The sequence below is a fragment of the Halichoerus grypus genome, chromosome 6 (assembly GCF_964656455.1).
Source record: "Halichoerus grypus chromosome 6, mHalGry1.hap1.1, whole genome shotgun sequence".
Lineage (NCBI taxonomy): Eukaryota > Metazoa > Chordata > Mammalia > Carnivora > Phocidae > Halichoerus > Halichoerus grypus.
Genome location: NC_135717.1, coordinates 176,203,522 through 176,225,094, shown reverse-complemented (window position 1 = coordinate 176,225,094; position 21,573 = coordinate 176,203,522). Strand labels below are relative to the sequence as shown.

Here is a 21,573-nt window from a genome sequence, read left to right as displayed (position 1 = left end):
TGAAGTTAAAAAAATCAAGAAACAGCTACTTAGATCGGCAGAGATAAACATAAAAAACAAAACAACTTAAAAGGCTGAAATTGGCCGCCTCTTGGATCTGGGAGGAGGTGGGGAGAGGGGCACGCTTGGTAAAAAGCCTTTTATAACTTTCTGTCTTTAAAAGTCACACACACGGGGGTGCCTGGGTGGCTCCGTCGGTTAAGCGTCCGACTCTTGATCTCAGCTCAGGTGCTGATCTCGGGGCTGTGAGACGGAGCCCCGCGCTGGGCTCTATGCTGGGCGTGGAGTCTGCTTACAGTGAAACAAAAATAAAAATAAAAGTGAAAATCACATACACGAATACCTTTAATACCATAAAAACCATCACAAAAGGTATGTGTCTGGGGCAAGACTATGTGGGAACAGTCCCACCGCACGCACCCCTCCTCAAGGTTCCAGAAGCCTCTCTGCCGAGCTCATTTCCATGAATTTATGGAGATTCCACGTCATGGAGGGAACTGCTGGACCAAGGAGCCATATCCTCACGCTCTTAGGGCCTCCAGCGACGGCAGTGAGGGTCGTGTAGTAAGCCAACACTGGCTTACCCTGGGGTGCATTAGGCTCCTACTAAACCACCCACAGGACGTGTGGCTCTCAGGAAGCGTGCGAAGACCCCTCATCGACAGGACCCACAACACAGAGTCTAAGCACCACCTCCTAAGAGGCCACAGTATTCATCAGAGCATAATTTCAGGAAAGAGGAAGAACACAGAATGACCCTTGAACCGGGACGTCCGGAGGAGAGGTGTGGACATGTCCCTGGCTCTGCTCTCAGGCTGGCGGGTCAGAGATGCACGTTTCCACGCGGGCCGAGAGTCACACAGTTTGCCTGGTGCATACTGCCATCTGAGCGCCCTGAACGCGGGGGACTGAGGCGCGCACCGGCTGGGGCTCGCGTGCTCTCTCCAGGAGCCAGGGTCAGGGGCTGGGAGCAGCCCGCGTGCTGCCCCACGGTCACCGGGGTCTCGCAGACTCAGGTGCCAGCAGCCCAATCCCACGGGGAGAGTGAAATCCATCGCAGAGAGAGACGATTTAATAAAAATATAGATATGTCTAAGGACAGTCGGGGGACAAAATCGATTTTCTCCAGTCTTGTGCAGACTCCCATTTCCCTCAAAAAATGCCTGGTGTATTCTGATCATGGCAAACGGGAAACACTCAGGGGAGGAGCGTCAGGGGCTGGGTCAGGGCAGGCAGGACCCAGCGACAGCAAGAAGGGACAGGATGGGGACGGGAAAGGGTGGGATGGGGGTGGACAGGACGGGACAGGACAGGATCCCAGCTCCTCTTCCCTCCCCCGCCACTGAGTCTCGCCAAAGCCGGCTGCCACCCCCACAGGGGCTCCTTCTGGAAGGAGCACTGGGGAGCCGTGGAGTGGACGCCAGGGCAGCGGGATGGGCAGGTGGGTGGGCAAGGAGAGGCCTGGGTCCCTTCAATCGGAGATCTGAGTAGCCCGCACAGCTCAGGGTAGAAGGGCCGGGGAAGACCACCTGTCCCAGAGAGAACGCCCACCAGGCACATCTCGCGAGGTTGCTGCACAGGACTTGTCCCCATGGAGGACACTGGAGGGGAGGCCCCCCACCCTCGTGGCCATGCAGGGAAGCCAGATGCCACACAAATAGGGCCACCCTCTGCAACAATGAAAGCACAAGAGGTCTTCCTGCAGAGAAAAATCCAAACAAATTCCCCAAGAGGCAAAGGAGAGTTTTCTTCATGACCATTTAAGCAAACTTCCCCACGTGCAATGAGGAACGGGCCTGTTGTTCAGAGATCAAAAGAACAGGATCAATTCTTTCCCCTGCCTCGTTTTGTAAGAGATTCTGAGAGTGCATGTGTGTGCGTGTGCATGCGTGTGTGTGTGCGTGTGCAAAGCAGCTCTGAGCCCTCCTCTGTCCATGACCTCATGCACCCCTCCAGCAATCCCATGAGCTCAGTGGGGTGCCCCTATTTCCCCTTGCCAATGAGGAAACTGAGGCCAGATGCTCCCAAACTGTCCCTTCACTGTTCTGCACCCCCTTCTGGGTTGGTGGGTGCAAGCCTTGGGGGGCCCCCAGCCTGGGCATGGCTCACAGCACACACAGCCACACGAACCCTGCACCAGACAGACACACTAACCCTGCACTACACACGACCACACACAGCCACGCACACGCCACACGTGGCCACGTAAGCCCTACAGCACACAAAGCTCTGCAAACCCCACACGACAGCACAAACCCCACACTGCACCACACCACTCTGCACGTGGTACGTAGCCACACAAACCCCGCACTTAAACACACACAGCGACCCACAGGAGCACGTGACAGCACAATAATCCACTTAAAGATTAGTTCTCAATTGACCTGATTTTGTCTTTAAAATGTCTTGAGACGATAAAGAAAGAGACAATTGGTCTTTACTTTGGCATTTCGTGACATTTGCTGCTTCAAGTGAACACAGGGTGAAATTCAAACCGTACAGCACCATTAACCCACTGACGGGCGTTCGGCACTGCAAAATTAGTCTGCTTTGACAAAGACGTGACACCCTGCCCAGGGGGCCATTTCTGGGACCTCGAACTCATCAGCTGTCAGCAGTGTGCATGCGCCAGGCCTGGGACGGCGAGGACTTGTCCGAGAGCATGCGGGAACGCCACGTGAAGTGCGGAGCAGCAGACCGCAAGTGGCCCTCCGTCTGCACCACGCCGCCCCACGTGGGAGGAAAACCAGCCGGAAAGTCTGCACGGACTCCGACCCCTCTAGCTTCAGGGCAAAGGGGAGAGCGGGGTGGCCCAAAGCAGAGCAGAGGTGCTGCCCTGTCCTCCCAGAGGCCCGGGCTGGCAGGATTCTATGGGGACACTCGCCGGCCTCCTGGAGGGGCTGTGACCTCCCAGTCATCTATGCACGGCCCTCCGAGGGCGAGCACACTGGAGATGACAAAGCCCCTCCCAGGTGAGTGAGCGCGGCTTCTCTCCACCTGCTTCCACGCGGAATGCCACGCTGAGCTTCAGAGGCCGGGAGTCCGAGCAGACAAAGGCTCGAGCTGCGGAGCGCTTGCTTTGAGGCCGCCCATGACACTGGCACAGGGACGCCCACGGGCCCCCGCGGTGAGGCAGCCTCAGCCCGCTCCCGCATGCCGAGCCCCGCAGTCTCCATGAGGCCCGGGCTTTGGGTGCTGTTGCACTTCTGTAAGTCAGAGACGCCCCACAAAGCTGTTTCCTGACCACAGGTCTCTGAGATCTGCAGGGGTGCAAGTCGGGAGGCCTGCCGAGTGCAGGGCTGCACCCGTGGAGGGGCTCCAAGGTCACGTACTGGAATCCGGCCTGCTCTGCACACGGATCCTGCACGGTTACGAGAGACGATTTCATCCAACCTGCCTCTGAGGAAGGGGACCGATGACAGGGCATAAAGAAGCTCCATCCAATGATTGAAACCAGACTCTTGAGAGTGACCTGCAGGCTGGCTGCGCAGGGCGGTCAAGAAGTCCCCATCGTGGGCGCCTGGGTGGCTCAGTTGGTTAAGTGACTGCCTTCGGCTCAGGTCATGATCCCGGAGTTCCGGAATCGAGTCCCGCATCAGACTCATTGCTCGGCAGGGAGTCTGCTTCTCCCTCTGACCCTACCCCTCTTGTGCTTTCTCTCTCTCTCTCTCTCTCTCTCTCTCTCTCTCTCACAAATAAATAAATAAAATAAAATCTTTAAAAAAAAAGAAAAGAAGAAGTCCCCATCATGGCAGCTTGGTCAAAGGGAAGGGAAGGTCTCAAGAACCCGTGTGCAGCCTGAGCCACCGTTGGGGGTTGGGGGTTGGGGGTTGGGGGTTGGCCAGAGTTCATGCTCCTCCCTCTTCATGCCACCCTTCGACCTTTCACCTTCTTCCCTCAGTCCTCCTTTCGGGAAGCATCCATTCCCATCCCACTGCACACGGGCGCCTACGGGCACTGCCTCTGAGGACCACATGGGTGTGCATGAGCTGAGGGACACATGGGAGCACAGGGGATCCCACTATAGAGGGACACCAGCTGTGGCACCAGGAAGAACCTGAATGGCGGAGGCCAGCGTCACAGAGCACTGGCTGGACCCCTCACTGAGCGGTCTCACCTCCTTCACCTTGGAATGAACCCAAGGGGAAAAGCCATGTTGACCACATAGTGAGAGGATGTGGAAAAGGTTTCAAAAGTTCAAATAAGAAAATTAAATTATACATAATTCCACTGACCAAAACTAAACGATGCTAACAGTGTGATCTGTTTCTGTTAAGTCTTTTCTCTGTGCAGACGACACAAGCAAACTCAGGGTCACCTTTATATCTATATATGCATGTAAATCTACGTATGTATCTCATACGTGTGCACATACACAGACATGTTCTTACCCACATAGCATGCAGATTACAGTCTACATGCGTACATACATTTTACACGTATGCTCATCTGTGGCTGGGTATTTGTGTGTATCCTGCATGTGCCTGCATGTGCAGACCACGTGTGCATCTGTAGATGCATGTGGAGCGTTGCACACGCCCATGCATATGTACATGTGTGCATACGAAACACACATCTACACACACAGACATATACGGATGTGTATAATTTCAGATTGTGCTTTTCCCTTGCACAGCAACATGCTGCGAGCACTTTCCCACATCAGGAACTAGTCTTTGAAGACAGGATTTGGGGCAGTTGTGGAATATTCTAACCAGCAAGTACTATAACCTAGAGAACTGTCCTCCTAACACTAGATGCTCAGGGTGTAGACGGTTTGTTTTCACAAAATTTGAACAAGGGGAACTACTGGGTCCGGGCAAGGCTGCGGATGTAAATTGCTAACAGCTCTCACCCGTGCAGGAAGGAAGGACCATGCCTGCTCACGCCGGCTTCTTCGGTGTTAAAGAAGTGCACTGTAAAGAGCGTCGCTAATTTCGCAGGTGGTCTCCGTCTCACTTTTCAGTTCTTCATGAACGACTGGGAGATACACGCGCCCTCACCAGGCAGCTGCGTAAATTCCTCTGTGGACTGACCGCTGATCGCTCTCCCGCAGCAGCTCGCGTGAGCTGTCTGCATGTTACAAACGTGGACTACATCGGATCCCATCTGTGAGTTCTTCCCTGTGTTCCACCTGCCGTTTAACTTTGTGGATGGTGTTTCAGACGGACAGACGTTTACAGTTGCGAGGCTGTGTTTACAACGTGTCCCCCTAGAGACAGCTGGCACTTTCTCGGGTTAGGCACCTGGGGCTCTGGCTGCTGTAAACGAACAGCTTAGTGTGAGGTGCTTCCGCTCCACTGAGAGCCGGTCTCAGACCAGCAGGAGCCACACACCCAGGTCTGTCTGTCTGTCCTGGTTCACATGCTTGGGCTTAGGGGTCCGCACTTAGACAAGGGTTTCTGAGTCACCCCCACCTGCTCAGACACCTTCTCCTCCACTCGGTGCCAGGCTCTGAGCCTCCCCCAGCAGGAGGCAGCAGGCCTTCACAACAAACACCAGCACGGTGCGAGCACACTCCCTGCGAGTCCACGCATCTAGAAAACCTGTTTCTAATGTCCCTGGCACGTGTGTATGTACGCGCGCACTGCACGGGCAGGAGCAGCGAGCCTTTGCTGAACACGCATCTATCGTACCGCCGAGGCAGATGCGTGCTGTGGGCGCAGAGGGGACTGTCCCCAGTGTCCCCTGCTGGCTGCTGACTACAGATAGTCTTCAGCATGTTGAGATAAGGATTCTTTTATTTCTATGCTAGTAAGGGTAGAGTTGCTATTAAATGCAGGAAAAACTACTATATTTCTTAAGAGATCACGTGACTTAACGCCTCGGCTGGGTGCTAGGACGTCCCCTCAGCAGTGAGCAGGAAGAGCTAGCATGGCAGACCTGGTTCTCAAGGGGCCTGGTCGCAGGGCTGACCCTTGGCTGGCATCTAGAACATGCTCCTGAGAGGACCCCTCCGTGGCAAAGCCGGGGCTCCGTGCCAGCCCACAGACACTGCTGGTACAGCGTTCATGGTAAACACCGGCTTTCCCTCTGGGATCTGCAATCTTGGTGACCTGCCCCCAGTAAAAAACCTTGGGCTCTGGGTGTCTAGCGGGCTTCCCTGGGCTGAGACGAGGCACCGCTCCGCGTGGCTCCCGTGGAGAGGGCACGAGGAGCCTGCACCCGGCTCCCCTACCCTCCTCCTGGGCACCTTCCCCCCACGGACCCAGCAGCACATCTCTGCCGTGTGGTGGTGACAGATCTTAGTCATGAGTAGGACCATATGCTGAGGCTCGTGAGCCCTTCTAAGGAAGCCCTGCACGAGTGGGGTCCCGACACAAAGAGATTTGTCAAGAGTAAACCAGTTCAGAATTCCTGGGAAAGAATTTTTTATGGAATATTTTTATTTAATATATTAATGGGCTAAATCTGCTGGTACTTTATCAAGGATTTTGGTATTTCTACCACAAGTGAAACTAGATTCTAATTTCACTTTTATAGGTGCTGTCTTTCATATTAATAAATAAAAAATTCCTTTACTCAACCCATGTTTACGTTCGTGCCTTCCCGGGTCAGGTGCTGGGCCAGGGCCAAGCGAGCCTGGTGAGCAGGGCCGAGACTGGCCTGACGGCACGGCATTTCACACGGTCAGCTCCGCACACAGACAGACACACGGAGAACAGACGCAGGTCAGTAATAGTTCAGAGTGAGGCAGGCCGATGTGAAGGAAGTGCCTGGGCGTGCAGCTCTGAGAACACAGGCAAGCTCCCCATTTCTCTAAGTCCGAGGTCACACGGCGAGACAGGTTCTTAGAAAGTTTGAGAGAACTCAATGGAAAGACAGTTTCTGATCTCAGAACCGTATTTAAAGGTAACACTTTTGAAAATGTTGGAACTTACCCCAAAATTATGGATCCATTTGAGGGCTGTTTTTTTTACTTTATCTTGTGGCAATTCTGGCATTTTATATTCTCCCTAAATCTCTGCATTCTCCCTCCCCCAAATGCAGGAGGATGGAGGTTTCCGCCCGCGTATCTGGGTCCACAGGAAGGCCAGCCTGCTTTACTGATATTTGTAAATGCCTTCTAAGTGAGAAGTTCTTAATTCTACTCACGAACTCCATTTTATGACCCCTTCGTTTATGTTCACTAATTCCTTTACCACCTTTATCGTATGTTGACTTTATTTTTCCCTATCTAACTTCTTGAGTTAAAGGGTTAGTATTTTTTTAATGTTTTTACATAATAAAAATATGTTGGCTGAGAATCTGTGTTCAAGCCCAACACGGGTCACTTCCCATGTGTTTTGTTTTGTTTTTTTATTGATTTAGTATATTATTTATTATTTGAAAGAGCGAGCGAGTGAGGACAAGCAGGGGGAGGGGCAGAGGGAGAGGGAGAGAGAATCTCAAGCAGACTCCACGCTGAGAACAGAGCCCAACGTGTGGCTCAATCTCACGACCCTGAGATCACAACCTGAGCCGAAACCAAGAGTCGGACGCCAGCCGACTGAGCCACCCAGGTGCCCCACATCTCATGTGTTCTTAAAAACCATTCTATATTTACAGGATCACTTTCTTCTTGAGCAGGCTCCTTAATATCTAAATGCCTAATTATTCAGTTTTAACTTTGTTGGTATCTCACTGTAAAGGATTATGCTCAGTGAATATAGGCTGTATTATTCCAGCTTTTCAGACTTTGACAACATTTATGGCTTAGGTCAGATAATTTACTTTGTAAATGTTCCACAGAAACTTGGAAGACGCAGTGGTGGTTCATACAGCTAAAACCACCCAAAGCTCTCAGGCCAGCCGTGGTTTCTGCATCTAGATTCACAACGACCTCACCTTCATCCACCGCGTCTCCTCCAACGCTTGCTTCATTTGAGTCTGTTTTATAAAGTTCTAAATTCAAGTCTAACAGACAGAAGAGCACACAAATCAAGACCTCGGTGAAGGAGCACTGTGTCCAAGCTCCCAGAAGTTTCTGCCCACGATTCAGTGCAGAGGTGCCGCTAGGACCACCTATGACATCATCCTGTCTGCTCTAACTTTCCTCCTCACGACCTGACGGGAATCCTGCCAGCCTTGTTTCCTTCCTGTCTGTGCCACCTGCCCGCGGCTGCCCCTTCCCCTGCATGTCCTAAGGCCCCTAGGTCCTGGCTGCCGTCCCCTGAGCTGCGCCCCCCACCTCTCCCTCAGGGCTCCCTGCCCCAAAGCCATTCTGCTGCTGCGTCCCAGTCCTCTTCCCCACGTCCCTGGCCCTTGGGACACCGTGTTAGGAGTTAGGGAAGGCCAGGAGGCCTCCCTGGCTCTGTCTTTCTCAGGCTGTCTCCTGACTGCCGCCCCACCCCGGCCCCCACCCCGGCCCCCCTGCACGCTCAGCACCAGCCTCGCTGACTTACTCCCAGTTGCAGAGCAGCTTGTCCAGCACGGGCCCCTCTCCTGGGTGCCCTGCCCTGCTCTATGCCTCTGCTACAGGCCCCCGCTCTGGCCCCACGGCCCCATCCCAGGCCCTGCACTGAGCTGCAAGCAGCCCCTCTACTCGTCTGTCACCACAGCCGGGCCACACACGTGGGGTGGGGGGGACAGAGTCTGGAGACAGATGGCACAGGGCCTGGCCCAGAGGGAGGGCTCTGAGGGCCGCGCTGGCCCACCAGGAACATCAGAGCAGACACAGGCCCTGCCGACAGGTGCTGCCCGCACCTGGTCCCTCCTGCTCCCACGGAGTGGCCACCCGCCATCCACAGGAGCCAAAGGGCCAGGCGCCTGGGCCAAGCACGGCAGGCCAGCTCCCCGAGGGCCTTCTCATGCCACCTACGAAGCAGCGGGAGCTCTCCCCACGACGTGGGGCACAGAGCCAGGTGCCCGCTCACATGGAGCTCGTCTCTGCGCGTGAATGGGGTGCAGACGACGGCCACCCCACCGGGTCCTGCCCTGTGCTCACAGGCCCCGTTTCCACTAACGAGGCTCTCCATCCACCAAGAGATGAGCCAGTGGATTCACGTCCTGGAAGTATTTCCTGACCTCTACGCTCCTGAGGACCCCACGGAAGGCCCATGCTTCCACTGCAAATTCCACACTCTGTTCACAATCATTTACTCTCCTTCCTCTGAAAAACTGCACACCGCCACCTTCTCTGTGTGTCTAAGGGACTCACTCTCCTCAAAATCAAAACAAAGATGCCGATTCCTCCGTGGGGAGAATTTCCCAGTCTCACAGAGCACCTCTGTGTCCACGCTGCCTCTGGGCCACAGTCCCAGGAGGCCGGCAGGACAGGAAGAGCCCGGCTGGGTGCTCCAACAAGCACCAGGGTGGGCACCAGGGTGGGGGGCACACCGGGCCATGGAGGCAGGGAAGGCTGGCTGTGAAGGAGGACCAGCGGGGCGGGGGCAGCACGGGGCCACACGGGGCTGCACTCGGACCCCCACGACCATGGGATGCCAAATGAAGCAGCTTAGACTTCAGGGGATAAAGTGACAGGATTTTCTAGAGTGGCTCACTTGCAGCTATTCTGTAATGCTTGAACTTACAAACCAGCCAGAGATGCCAGCAAAGCCAACACCCGAAGCCTGACCACATCTCCCATCGGAGAGAAGGAGCACGCTCAGAGGGAGCACAATGCCTCGCGGAAAGCCTGCAGTTCTGGAACAGGGCTGGAGCCCCGGAAGTAGGAGCCATGCCAGGTTCGCACGCCGCCGGACACGCTGGAGGCAGCCCTTGGATGGCTTATTCGGCCACATGTGCCTGAAGGGGGGCGGAGAGGGCCTCAGCCGCTCACAGCACAGCGAGTCCCTCACCCTCTCTTGCCGTGAGCTCTCTTGCCGGGAAACAACCCCCCCAGAGGCCCAGGAAGAGGCGGAGCCTGCTGGATGCACCCCCAGGGGACATAAGACTTTGAGCACAAGGGAGGTCTTTCCACCCAAAGACCCTACAAAAGCTCGTTAAAACAACGCAAAGGCAGGGCAGAACCCAGGCTGTCGGCACAGAGGCTCAGACCTCAGCGGCCGGAGGAGATGGGAGCAGGCAGTGTGTGGAAGGGGTGCACTCTGGTGCCCGCAGGAGGGCTGGGAAACTGAGTCATCTGCAGGAAGGGTGGGGCGAGCTCTGGCCAGGACGGCCGATCCTCAAGTTAAAGTACAAAGTTTCTGGGCACTAAGGCTCAGGGCAGGAGCGAACGCCCACTCCAGAAGGTGCCTCCCTCCACCCAGAGGACCCAGCAGGCCCTCGGTGATGTTCACGGAACCACACACAACCAGACCACCGGCCTGGGCGAGCCTCCGAAGCCAAGGTGCACTGCCTGCCCAAGTTCAGGGGAACTGAACCCAGGGGGCAGAGCGCATCACCTCTTACCCGGTACCTGCAGCAGGGGGCCTGGTGGACACCAGGGGAGTCTCCTTGCTCCTGGGAAGCCTTTCTCCTCGGGAAGGACTTAAAGCAACACTATTTCCCAAGGGGCACATTACAAGTCTGCACAGAGTGAGAATGGGGGCTTTTAAAGGCTCTTCCCAGGAACATTCTCTTGCTGGAGACTTGGGGTTCTTGGTCTCAGTCACTCAGGCTGTCCTCCCTGGGTGCACTCATTGTCCTAAAATGTCACGATTACAAACACGATTCCCCCACGCTCACCAGGACTCCAAAGGTTCTTTATTTAATTCCTGTTTTCCTATTTCCTCTCCCATTTAGTTCAGTCCTCCACAACTCACTGCCGTGTTTGTACCACGCACTCGGTCAACCCCCGTGACGCTGAAGCCCTGGGTCCTCCCCTGCCCCCCACACTCTGCACGGGCTCTGCTGGTCTCCTGGCCCCGTGAATCTCAAGCTCGTGCTCAGGACTCTGAGAGGCCGGCAAGCCACTTTCGGCCACTGCCCGGGCAAACCCTCTCACCAGCACCGGGGAAGGTCTGCAGCCAAACAGCAACACGTGGGGCTCCTAGAAACGGTGGTAAAACATGGCGGGCGAATGAACCGTGGGACTTGGCAACACATCTTCCAAGCCCCCAGGAACGCCGCCACCCGGGTCACCTGCCACGTGGCAGAGCCCCGAGCTGCCCCCTCACGGGGGCTCTTGTGTGAGGAGCGTCAGACAGGAGGCCCCAAAGGGCCCGGGGTGAGGAGGGGCCGGGGCCAGCCCAGCACCGACCTCCTGGCCGGCACCTTCCCCGGACCTCGCTCAGGTCCCTCGCGTAGAGGGCTGCTCCCACCTGCCGTCCTCCAGCCCAGTGGGGTCACAGCCCCGCGTCAGCCCCGTCCTGGCACTTCATACTAATGAACACAAGCTACAAGCACACTCCCCACGACGTGAGCCACCCTGTGGGAAGGGGATCCTGGTGGCACTGTCCCTATTTGGGGAGCAGGGGAGGAAATGGGGGACAGAGTGGCAAAGCCCCTTATGTAAGGTCACTCATCTGTTATGAGTCTCTCTCCCCAACCAGAACTCAAGGGCCAGTGGGCGAGGGACATTTCCCAGGCACACATGGCTCAGGGCTGCCCAGGGTCAGGGCTCAAGAGTGATTTCTGGGGCGATGACGAGCCTCCCACCTTAGCACATTCTCACGCACAGCACCCCACGGTCATGAACTCCTATCGCCCCGAGTTCTGTCTCACCTCCCCCCAGCAGGCAGAGCGCCAGGAGGGAGGCAATGAGAATCCCACACGTGGTCAGCCTGGAGAGCCGCGGTCCCCCGGTATCATCTGTCTCCAGGAGGCGCTCGGGGAGTCAGCCCAAGCCCAGGGGTGTGTGCTGACCAGGGTCACACCACGGCTGGCCGCTGTGCCCCAGGGAAGCTGTGCCCATCTCCCTCAGAGAAACACCCAGGCTCTCCACGGGCCAGGGTCCGGCTCAGCCAGCACTGTTCTCCCAAACCTCCCACAAGGAGCCAGAGTGCCACAAGGCCAAGCAGACTGCCCAGAGCCACCACACCGTGACCCCGGACATAGGGCCTACTAGTTTGTCCCTGACCTAAAAGCCAAGGGGCTCGAGGAGGTGAAGTGGCCAGACTGTCCCCAGCCAGGTGGGGCAGAGCCCGGTCCCTGGTCCCCACCGATGGTGTCCTCTTCTGTGTACCTGAGGGGCCCCACCTTCCCAGGTCACCAGGCAGAAGGACTCGGGCACCTGGGGTCCCAGTGGATAGCACCCTGTGAAGGGGTCAACACCCCCATGGTACTCAGGCCACCACATGGAGGCACACTTGGGGGTGGGGACAGGCTGGGGACTCAGCACCCACGGAGCCCCTAGTCGAGCACAGAGCTGAGTGGGAGCCAGTGTGGCTCTCCACCAAGTCGCTGAGGAAACTGCCCAGAGAGGCCAAGCAACATGTCCGAGTCACACAGCTGCCAAGCGGCTAGCCGCCCAAGCCGTCCGCTCACAGATCAGCACCTCCCCTAACGCATCGCAGCCCCGAGCCACCCCTTGGGGCCGCGCTGTGGAGGACACACACAGGCTCAGGAAGCACCCCGGAAGTCCGGGAAAGGGCTGAATTTCTGGCTCTGGGGGAACGCGGCCAGCCCACTTTCCTGGGTCGGCCGAGCTCGCCAACAGCAAGAGGTCAGGCTCGCAGCTCCAGCACAGACAGCCCCGGGAACGACAGTGTCATGAACCTCCCCCAGGAGAAAATCAAGCGCAGGGCCTTTTGAGAAGGCATTTACTTACCTGGAAATCCCGCTCTTCTAGAATTTCCTTCCTCCATCTCACCAGAAAAGCAGCGCAGACGTACAGGTGGAAATGAGAGAAGCCGTCAGGTTCAGACTGCAAGGGAGAACACAGGGGACGTGAGTGCGCCCACACGACCACGTGGCCACCCGGCGGCCAGCTTACCCCCCCACCAGGCAGAGCCCCCAGGAGCTCTCAGACAGCGCAAAGCGTGCATGACTTGCTCGCTTTTACTTTTTCTCATCTCCTTCGCACCAATACAGGCTGCTGATGAAGAGGAGGTGAGCAGCTTGTTCATCCGCCTCTCCTGCACGGATGACAGCCAGCAATAACAGAAGGCAGACCATGAGAAGGCATCCTGTGCCACAAACCAGGGAGGACACCTGCCCACAGGGGCCGGGTCACTGGCAGGGGCTGAACTGCGGTCCTCGCTCCCCCGAGGGTGCCCCCAGGGAAACGAAGCCAGCTGGAATCGGTGGGGTAGGAAGGAGGCTCCGCGCACATGCCCCTACCCCACAGGCTCCTCACCAGGCCAAGGCTCCCTTCCCACCATGGGTTCAGCTTGCCCCCTTTTCAGGGGCGCCCCCTCCTCCCGTGCCTGGCCTTAGTTCAGGCATGTAGCCCCAACTTCTGAAACCAGGGTTCTCAAAACTCAGCTCTTCCCATTCTCTTAAAACACAATGGAGTTACAAATCAGTAACCAAAGAAAGCTCAAAAGACAAAACAAAATCAAAATGAACCACACATGTTTCTAGATTTTTAAAAAAGCATGCTAAGAAGTAAGCTATGGTTCAAACAAGTAAATCATAAAAGAAGGCAGAGCAGGGGATGTGGCCACGCTGAGGTCCCTGGCAGGCAGGAGGGCTGACGGCACAGTGCTAGGGAGGAGGGAATGAGAGACACTGGAGCCCGGAGTCCCACTTCACCGCGCTGCCCAGAGCTGCTGACGGGGCAGGCGCATCCCTACCCTACACACCCTCACCTAGCAGGGACCGCCGCTCTGCACGCTTCAGCCCCGATAACAAAGTCGGCTTTGCCCGAAGTCTTTCGGGTAGACAGTAACACAGAGCAGGTTAGGACACTCGCCCTGACTCACTGGAGTTCTTACTTCATCAGATGCTCTCCCTGCATCAGTGAAGGTGGTAAGATCGTTTCCCTTTCATCTGTTCATGTGATGAGTGACATCAGCATACTCAGTTCCTTAACGTCATGCTAACCGTGCATTCCGTGCATTCCCGGAGAAACTCAATCTGGCCACAACGTATTACATTTTTTCATCACAGCTAGGCCCCATTCGCTAATGTTTCATTTAGAGGATTTCCATGTCCACGCTGAGACTGGCCTCCCGTTATCCTTTCTTGAACTGCCCCTGTGCAGTTTAAGCATGAAGACTGTGCCTGCCTTTTTCTACCTGCTTCCATGCTCAGAGTCCACACAGGACTGGGACATCTCCCCTTGGCATGCTTGCTAGGCATGCCCTAGAAAACAGACCAGGCCTGATGTTTTCCTTGTGGAAAGATGTGGATTCCTGATTCAAGTTCTAACTCCTCAGACTCCTTCAAAATTTTTGAAAAATTTTCTTTCTCTAAGAATTTGTCATCTAATTTTTCAAATTTGTTCATAATATCCCATTTTCCTTGAAATCCCTGCTGCATGTGTAGCCGGATCCTACTGGAAATTCTTAGTACCACATTTACATATGCCTTTCCTCATCATCGTCCCCAACGGTGCTCAAAGTCTTAATTTTGTCGGTGTTCTCCAAGAACCAACTTCTGGGTCCGTGTTCCATCTGCCAATCTTCTATACTCCCTCCACCTCTGCTCTTACCCTCACCATGGCCTTCCCACCACCGACTTGCCCTTCTTTGCTGTGGGTATTGTCTAATATACACAAATGCAGGGCGGCTTCAAATTATGTTTAAATCATCCGGTCCTTTCTCTAACGTAAGATGGATGATGATTAGCTCGTTAGTATTTGGTTCTTCTTCATTTCCGACACAAGCAAGCTTTTGAGGCAATGAACTTTATTCTGTGAGACCCACTTCTGATGCGTTCCACAGCTGAACAGTATCTTTACTATCCTTAAGTTCTAAGAATTTTCTGCCTTATGTTACGATTTACTTGTTTGAACCATAGCTTACTTATTAGCATGTTTTTTAAAGTCTATGAACATAAATGGTTCATTTTTTTATTTTGTTTTAACTTTTGAGCTTTCTTTGGTTATTGACTGGTAACTCAACTGTGTTACAAGAGAATGTGATCTAGGGGCGCCTGGGCGGCATAACTGGTTAAGCATCTGACTCTTGGTTTCAGCTCGGGTCGTGATCTCAGGGTCATGGGATGGAGCCTGAGTCTGCTTAAGATTCATTCTCTCTCTCCCTCTGCTCCTCCCCACCCCCCCGCCCCCCGTGCGCTCACTCACTAGCTCTCTCTCTCTCTCAAATAAATAAATCTTTAAAAAGAGAATGTGATTTACATGATGCTCATTCTTTTGTTGTTTGCATTTGGTTTTTGGAGTGGAAGACAATTAGCTTCCACAAAAGCCCCATAAGGCCGCACAGTTACAGATCAAAAACACACCTGGAGCCAGAGTGCCTGGTTTGAGCCCTGGTTCTGCCACTTATTAGCTATGTGATCAAGACAAAGTATCTGGCCTCCCTGTGCCTCAGCTTCCTCATCTGTGAAATATTAGGAAGACTAAGTAAATTAAACAACATAAAGTACTTAGGATAATGCCTGGAGCATAGTAAATAGTATGTAAACGCCAGCTATTGTCACCAGGTGTGTGTTAAAAGGGTATATATTCTGGATTCCTTGGATACAATATCCTATATGTGTCTATCAGGTAAATTTAATCGATAGTCTTGCTCAGATCTCTTATAAATCCTATTGACTTTGTCACTTTGTGAGCTATCAATAACAGAAGTGTGTTAAAAATCCTATTACAACAGTGGATCTGATTTCTCTTTACAGTTCTGCCAATCTTTGTTTTATATATTTGGAAACTATATGTTATTAGATGTATACAAGTTTTAAATTATTTTATCTTCCTGGTGTACTGAATATTATTATTATACATGATCTCCTCTATGTCAAGCAATGCTTTTGCCTTAAAGTCTTCTGGGAGGGGGGCGGCAGTGTGATATGACCATAACTACTTATCAACTTTTGTTGGCCTCTTATTTTAAGCAGCTCTTTTTGAGATATAACTGACATACAATAAATTTGCATATTGAAAGTATATAATTGCATAGGTTTTGATATATGTCTACACTTGTGAAACCACCATCACAATCAAGAGAATGAACCTATCCATCACCCACAGGTTTCCTTATACCCTTCTATACGCTCTCCCCCCGACCCCTCAGTCTCCAGGCAATAACGACTGATCTACTTTTGTCACTACACGAGTTCACACTTCCTATACTTCTGTACAGAGAAAACCATGTGGCATGTGCTTTCATCCAGCTACCTTGACTCAGCACTATTACTGTGAGACTCAGCCATGTCGCTGCATGTCCATTGCCTGTGACTGCTCAGTAATATGTCATTAATACCTGCGAGAGCTTGTTCACCAGAGCTGTTTGCCTGTTGATAGACACTGAGTGGTTTCCAGCGTGGGGCCAGGACACACTCAGCTGCTGTCAATGTCTGTGGACAAGTCTTTGTATGGATATATGCCTTCACTTTGCTTCAGTAGATGCCAAGGAGGAGAATAGCTGGATCCCACGGTAGCAGTATTTTAACTTTGGAGACCCTGCCAAACTATCTGCAAAGTGGCTGCACCACTTGACATTCCCACCAGCAGCAGATGGAGTCCCAGTTCTGTCACCCCATTGCCAATATACAAAATACTCAGTATTTTTAATATTAGCCCCACTCATAGGCAAGTGGTAGGATCTCATTATGGCGTTAATTTACATATTTACATTTCTCTAATGACTAATGATTTTGAAGATCTTGAATGTACTTATTTGACATTCTTGGTGGAGTGTCCGTTCAGTTTTTTTCCCTGAGTTGTTTCTTATTGTTGAGATATGAGTGACTTTCTACGTACTCTAAATACTTAAAGTCTTTGATCAGCTATGTGCTTTACAAACACTTCTGTCTATAACTTGTCTTTTATCCTCTTGAGAGTGACTCTTGAAGAGCATGAATTTTAAAGTTTGATGAAGTTCAATCTATTACTTTGCTCTTCTACGGATCCTGCTTTTGGTGTCATTTCTAAGAAATTTTTGCCTAACCTAAGGGCATAAAGGTTTTCTTCTAAAATAGTTTTAAGCTTTACATTTAGTTCTGCAATACATTTTGAGTTATACAAAAAAAAAAATGTTATAAGAAAATGTTATACATTTTGTATATATTATAGGGTAGGGATTGAAGTTCCCTTTGAAGCACATGGATACCTAACTGTTCCAGTAATTTGTTGAAAAGACTATCCTTTCTCTGCTGAGTTAATAATCAGGTAGTGTTAGTCCTCTATTTTTGTTCTTCTTTATCAAAGATGATTTGTCCATTCTAAGTGTTTTGCACTTCCATAAAAAATTTTAGAGCCAGTTTGTCAATTTTTCCAAAAGCTTGCTGGGATTTTACTGGAGTTGCACTGAATGTATAGATTAATTTGGGGGAATTGTATCTTAACAACATTGAGTGTCCTGACTCATGAACATGGTATAGCTCACCACTGACTTAGCTCTTCTTTAATTATTCGTAACAATGTTTTATAGTTTTCAGGGTACATGTCTGTTGTATCTTTTGTTAGATTTTCCCAAAGCAGCTTATATTATTTGACACTATCAAAAATAGTGTTTTGAACAAAAATAAACTTAAAGTCGATTAGAGACCTAAATGTGAGACCTGAAACCATAAAATTCCTTGAAAAAAACATACGCAGTAATCTTTTTGACATCAGCCATAAAAACATTTTTCTGGACATGTCTCCTCTGGCAAGGGAAACAAAAGCAAAATTAAACTATTGAGACTACACCAAAATAAAAAGCTTCTGCACAGCAAAGGAAACCATCAACAAAACAAAAAGGCAGCCCACAGAATGGGAGAAGATATTTGCAAATGACATATATGATAAGAGGTTAATATCCAAAATATATAAAGAACCTACACAACTCAACACCAAAAACACAAATAATCCAATTAAAAATGGTCAGAGGAACTGAATAGACATTTCTCCAAAGAAGACATCCAGATGGCTAACAGAGACATGAAAAGATGCTCAACGTCACTCACCATCAGGGAAATGCAAACCCAAAGAACAATGAGATATCACCTCACACCTGTCAAAATGGCTAAATCAAAAACACGGGAATAGCAAGTGTTGACAAAGATGTGGAGAAAAAGGAACCCTCATGCACTGTTGAGGGGAATGCAAATTGGTGCAGCCACTGTGGAAAACAGTATGGAGGTTCCTCAAAAAGTAAAAACAGACTTACCATATGATCCGGTAATCCACTACACAAAGAAAACAGAAACTAGTTCAAAAAGATACATGCACCCTTATTTTTACTGCAGCATTATTTACAATAACCAAGATATGGAAGCAGCCCAAGTGTCCATCAATAGGTGAACAGATAAAGATGTGGTGTATATACAGAATGGAAAAGAATGAGATCTTGCCATGTGCACAACATGGATGGATCTAGAGGGCATAAGCCAAGTGAAGTAAGTCAGAGAAAGACACCATATGATTTCACTTGTGTGGAATCTAAAAACAAAACAAAGAAAGAAAGAAAAAAAAGAAAAAAACAAACTTCAAATATAGAGAACTAGAGGTTGCCAGAAGGGTGGTGGGCGGGAGGATGGGTGAAGTAAAGGGGATGAAGCACACGCTTATCGTGCTGAGCACTGAGAAATGTATAGAACTGTGGAAACATACTGTATACCTGAAACTAATATAACACTCTGTTAATTATACCTGAATAAAAAAATACTAAATTAAATTTAAAAATAAAAACGGTAATTTGAAAATTTTAACTTCTGGTTGTTGCTAGTTGTTGGGATATAATTTGCCTGGTGTATTTTTTTCATCCTTTACTTGTACTCTTTCTGTGTCATTGTATTTGTCATATAACTAGTACAATGTTGGATTTTCAAAACTCCAGACATGGTCCCTGTGGAGTTGAGCTCCTGCTAACTATGATTCCTGATTCACTCAGAGTAATTTTCATCTTCTTACTTTTAAATTTATAGTTATTCTATTTCTATTATTTTTCTTTCTTGTCTACAACTGGACTTATTTACCTTCCCCCTTATTCCAAAGCCCTAGCCCCAACTATTCTGGAAGTTACTGAATTGTTTCTATTATTTTAATAGTTACTCTACAAATGTTAACATGCATATTTAACTTAGGGTCTAAGACTAATCATGATCTTTGTTACCTTCCCAAACAACACAGAAGTGAGGGATATTTTAATTCCAAGCACACCAAAGACATACACAGATCTTATGTTTCCTGGCGAAATGCTAATACTGGCCTTGGCCGATTTTAATTCTATCTTGATTTTTTAACATTACAAATACAGATATTATTCTTACTGTTTTAGACATCAGTGTGCAGAGTTACTCGTAACTTCACCTTTTCCTGATTTCTTCTTGTACCTAAACCTTTCTTCTGAAATCATTCTCCTTCTTGAAATGGAACCTTTAGCCACTCCTTCAGTGAGAGGGTCTCTTGGTAGTAAACCTCTTGGTTTTTCTTTGTCTAAAAATGTCTTTAGTCCTTCTCTTTCCTGGAAGGTAGTTTTGCTGGATACACGATGCCAGGATGGCTCTTATTTTTAAAGAGGTTAACTCACCGTCTTCCGGCCTCCACGGTTTAATGCTAAGTCTGCCTGTCCTCCCTTCACAGGAATCCTACCTTTTCTCTCCACCTGCTTTTGAGGTTTCCCTATACTATTTGTTTGACTAGAGATCTCTCGGGCACCCTGAGTCCTCGGAGTAGGCCACTTCTGTCAATCTGGAAGATGTCATCCTTGTCCCTCCACATTCTCTTTCATTTCTCAGAATTTGGGGTGGGTAAAGCTGACGTATTTTCTCTACTCCCCTTTTTACTGAAGCTCTGACTCCCTGGGAGAGGTACTTCCTGGGAGTCTCCCTTCTAGATCATTAGTCAGCTCTCACATCACAATTCCTGGGCAACAAAAGCATCCGGTAAATCTGAATCCTGGCTCTTTTCTCGCACCTGCCTTGAAAATTGTGAGGGTTCTCCTTCCCTTGTGCTTGCATTCAGTATGCTCCTTCCCTTTATCTTAAACTCAGGGAGCTTACTGTCTAGCACATCTCAGAGAATCCTACAATCCGCAGTCTTTGCGGGTCTCTCTCTAAGTGTGTTTTCTCTGCTGATTCTTGGTCTTTGTGGCAGGCTTCCTCGTCCTGTAGTGGGGTTTCCCTTTTGGAGCTTATGTTCCTTGAACTTTTATCTGTCGGAATTCTTCGAAGCTTGCATTAAAAATTGATTTTCTTTGGGGGAAAAAATTGTGTTTACGTCTACCTGAACCTAAGGGCACTATTATCCCCAGACTACTTTCAACTAAATTTTCAGCTTAAAATGTTTTAGGATTTGGGTCATGTAAATTAGGGCACCAAACCCTTATGAATCCAGGACTGGGGGTACATCTCTGAGGGGAGGGGTTTCTTTCCTTTTCCTTTAACTTCCACGGCCAAAGCCAAGAAAGGCAATCACCAGCACCCGCTCAGTCTCTAACAGTCTCCCCGGGGTTTGTCTCCCGCCTGTGGCTCACTCCAACCCGGGTGTAGACTCTAGAAATGAACCGGCAGATTCCCCTGGGTAGGCAACTGCTTTGACATCGCCCCCTTATCACTCTAGACTTACATTTTCTCATGATTTCCGGCCAATGACAGTATTCTTTCCTTCATGGTTATGGTTTTAAACATTACAGCGGCATCCTCGGGCATATTCTGTGACACCAGCACAAAAGGCTCTGCTCTACTCGTTTTCTTTGAATCAACATTAACTATTAACATTTAAAATGTCTGTGTTGGAACTAAAGCCAACTAACAATTCAAACTTGGTGAAACGCTGCTAAGATGTCCGTAACAGCGACCCCACCAATCTCGCCGTCTGTCCTCAGGCCCCTCCAGTCCACCTGCACACTGTGAGCAGGATGCCCTAACTAAGCGGATGCCTATCTCATCACCGTACGGTTTCTAAAGGTCCACTGCCTGTAGGATAACGTCCAAAAGAGCTTCCGCTTTAATGAAGCTTCACCCAGACAGTAATGACCAGGAGCCACACAGCTCCACCCTGGCCACAGCCCACCCCTGCCCATGGCCACAGCCCGCCCCTGGCCACAGCCCTGCCCCTGGCCACAGCCCGCCCCTGGCCATAGCCACAGCCCACCCCTGCCCATGGCCACAGCCCGCCCCTGCCCATGGCCACAGCCCGCCCCTGCCCACAGCCCTGCCCCTGCCCACAGCCCGCCCCTGGCCATAGCCACAGCCCGCCCTTGGCCACAGCCCGCCCCTGCCCACAGCCCGCCCCTGGCCATAGCCTGCCCCTGCCCACAGCCCGCCCCTGGCCATAGCCTGCCCCTGCCCATGGCCACAGCCCGCCCCTGGCCACAGCCCTGCCCCTGCCCACAGCCCACCCCTGGCCACAGCCCTGCCCCTGCCCACAGTCCGCCCCTGGCCATAGCCACAGCCCGCCCCTGCCCATGGCTACAGCCCGCCCCTGGCCACAGCCCACCCCTGGCCACAGCCCTGCCCCTGCCCACAGTCCGCCCCTGGCCATAGCCACAGCCCGCCCCTGCCCATGGCTACAGACCGCCCCTGGCCACAGCCCACCCCTGGCCACAGCCCTGCCCCTGCCCACAGCCCGCCCCTGGCCATAGCCACAGCCCGCCCCTGCCCATGGCTACAGCCCGCCCCTGGCCACAGCCCGCCCTTGGCCACAGCCCGCCCCTGCCCACA

General features: G+C 51.5%; 1 protein-coding gene across 2 annotated transcripts in view; it reads right to left on the bottom strand.

The window, feature by feature from the left end:
- The window catches only part of TBC1D22A (TBC1 domain family member 22A), a 319,474-nt gene that overhangs the window by 24,967 nt on the left and 272,934 nt on the right, over positions 1 to 21,573 (bottom strand). For both annotated transcript variants that reach the window (XM_078076759.1, XM_078076760.1), the window contains one exon: positions 12,632 to 12,727. In XM_078076759.1, coding sequence (XP_077932885.1) covers positions 12,632 to 12,727 — 96 coding nt within the window. The remainder of the gene's footprint in view (positions 1 to 12,631; positions 12,728 to 21,573) is intronic.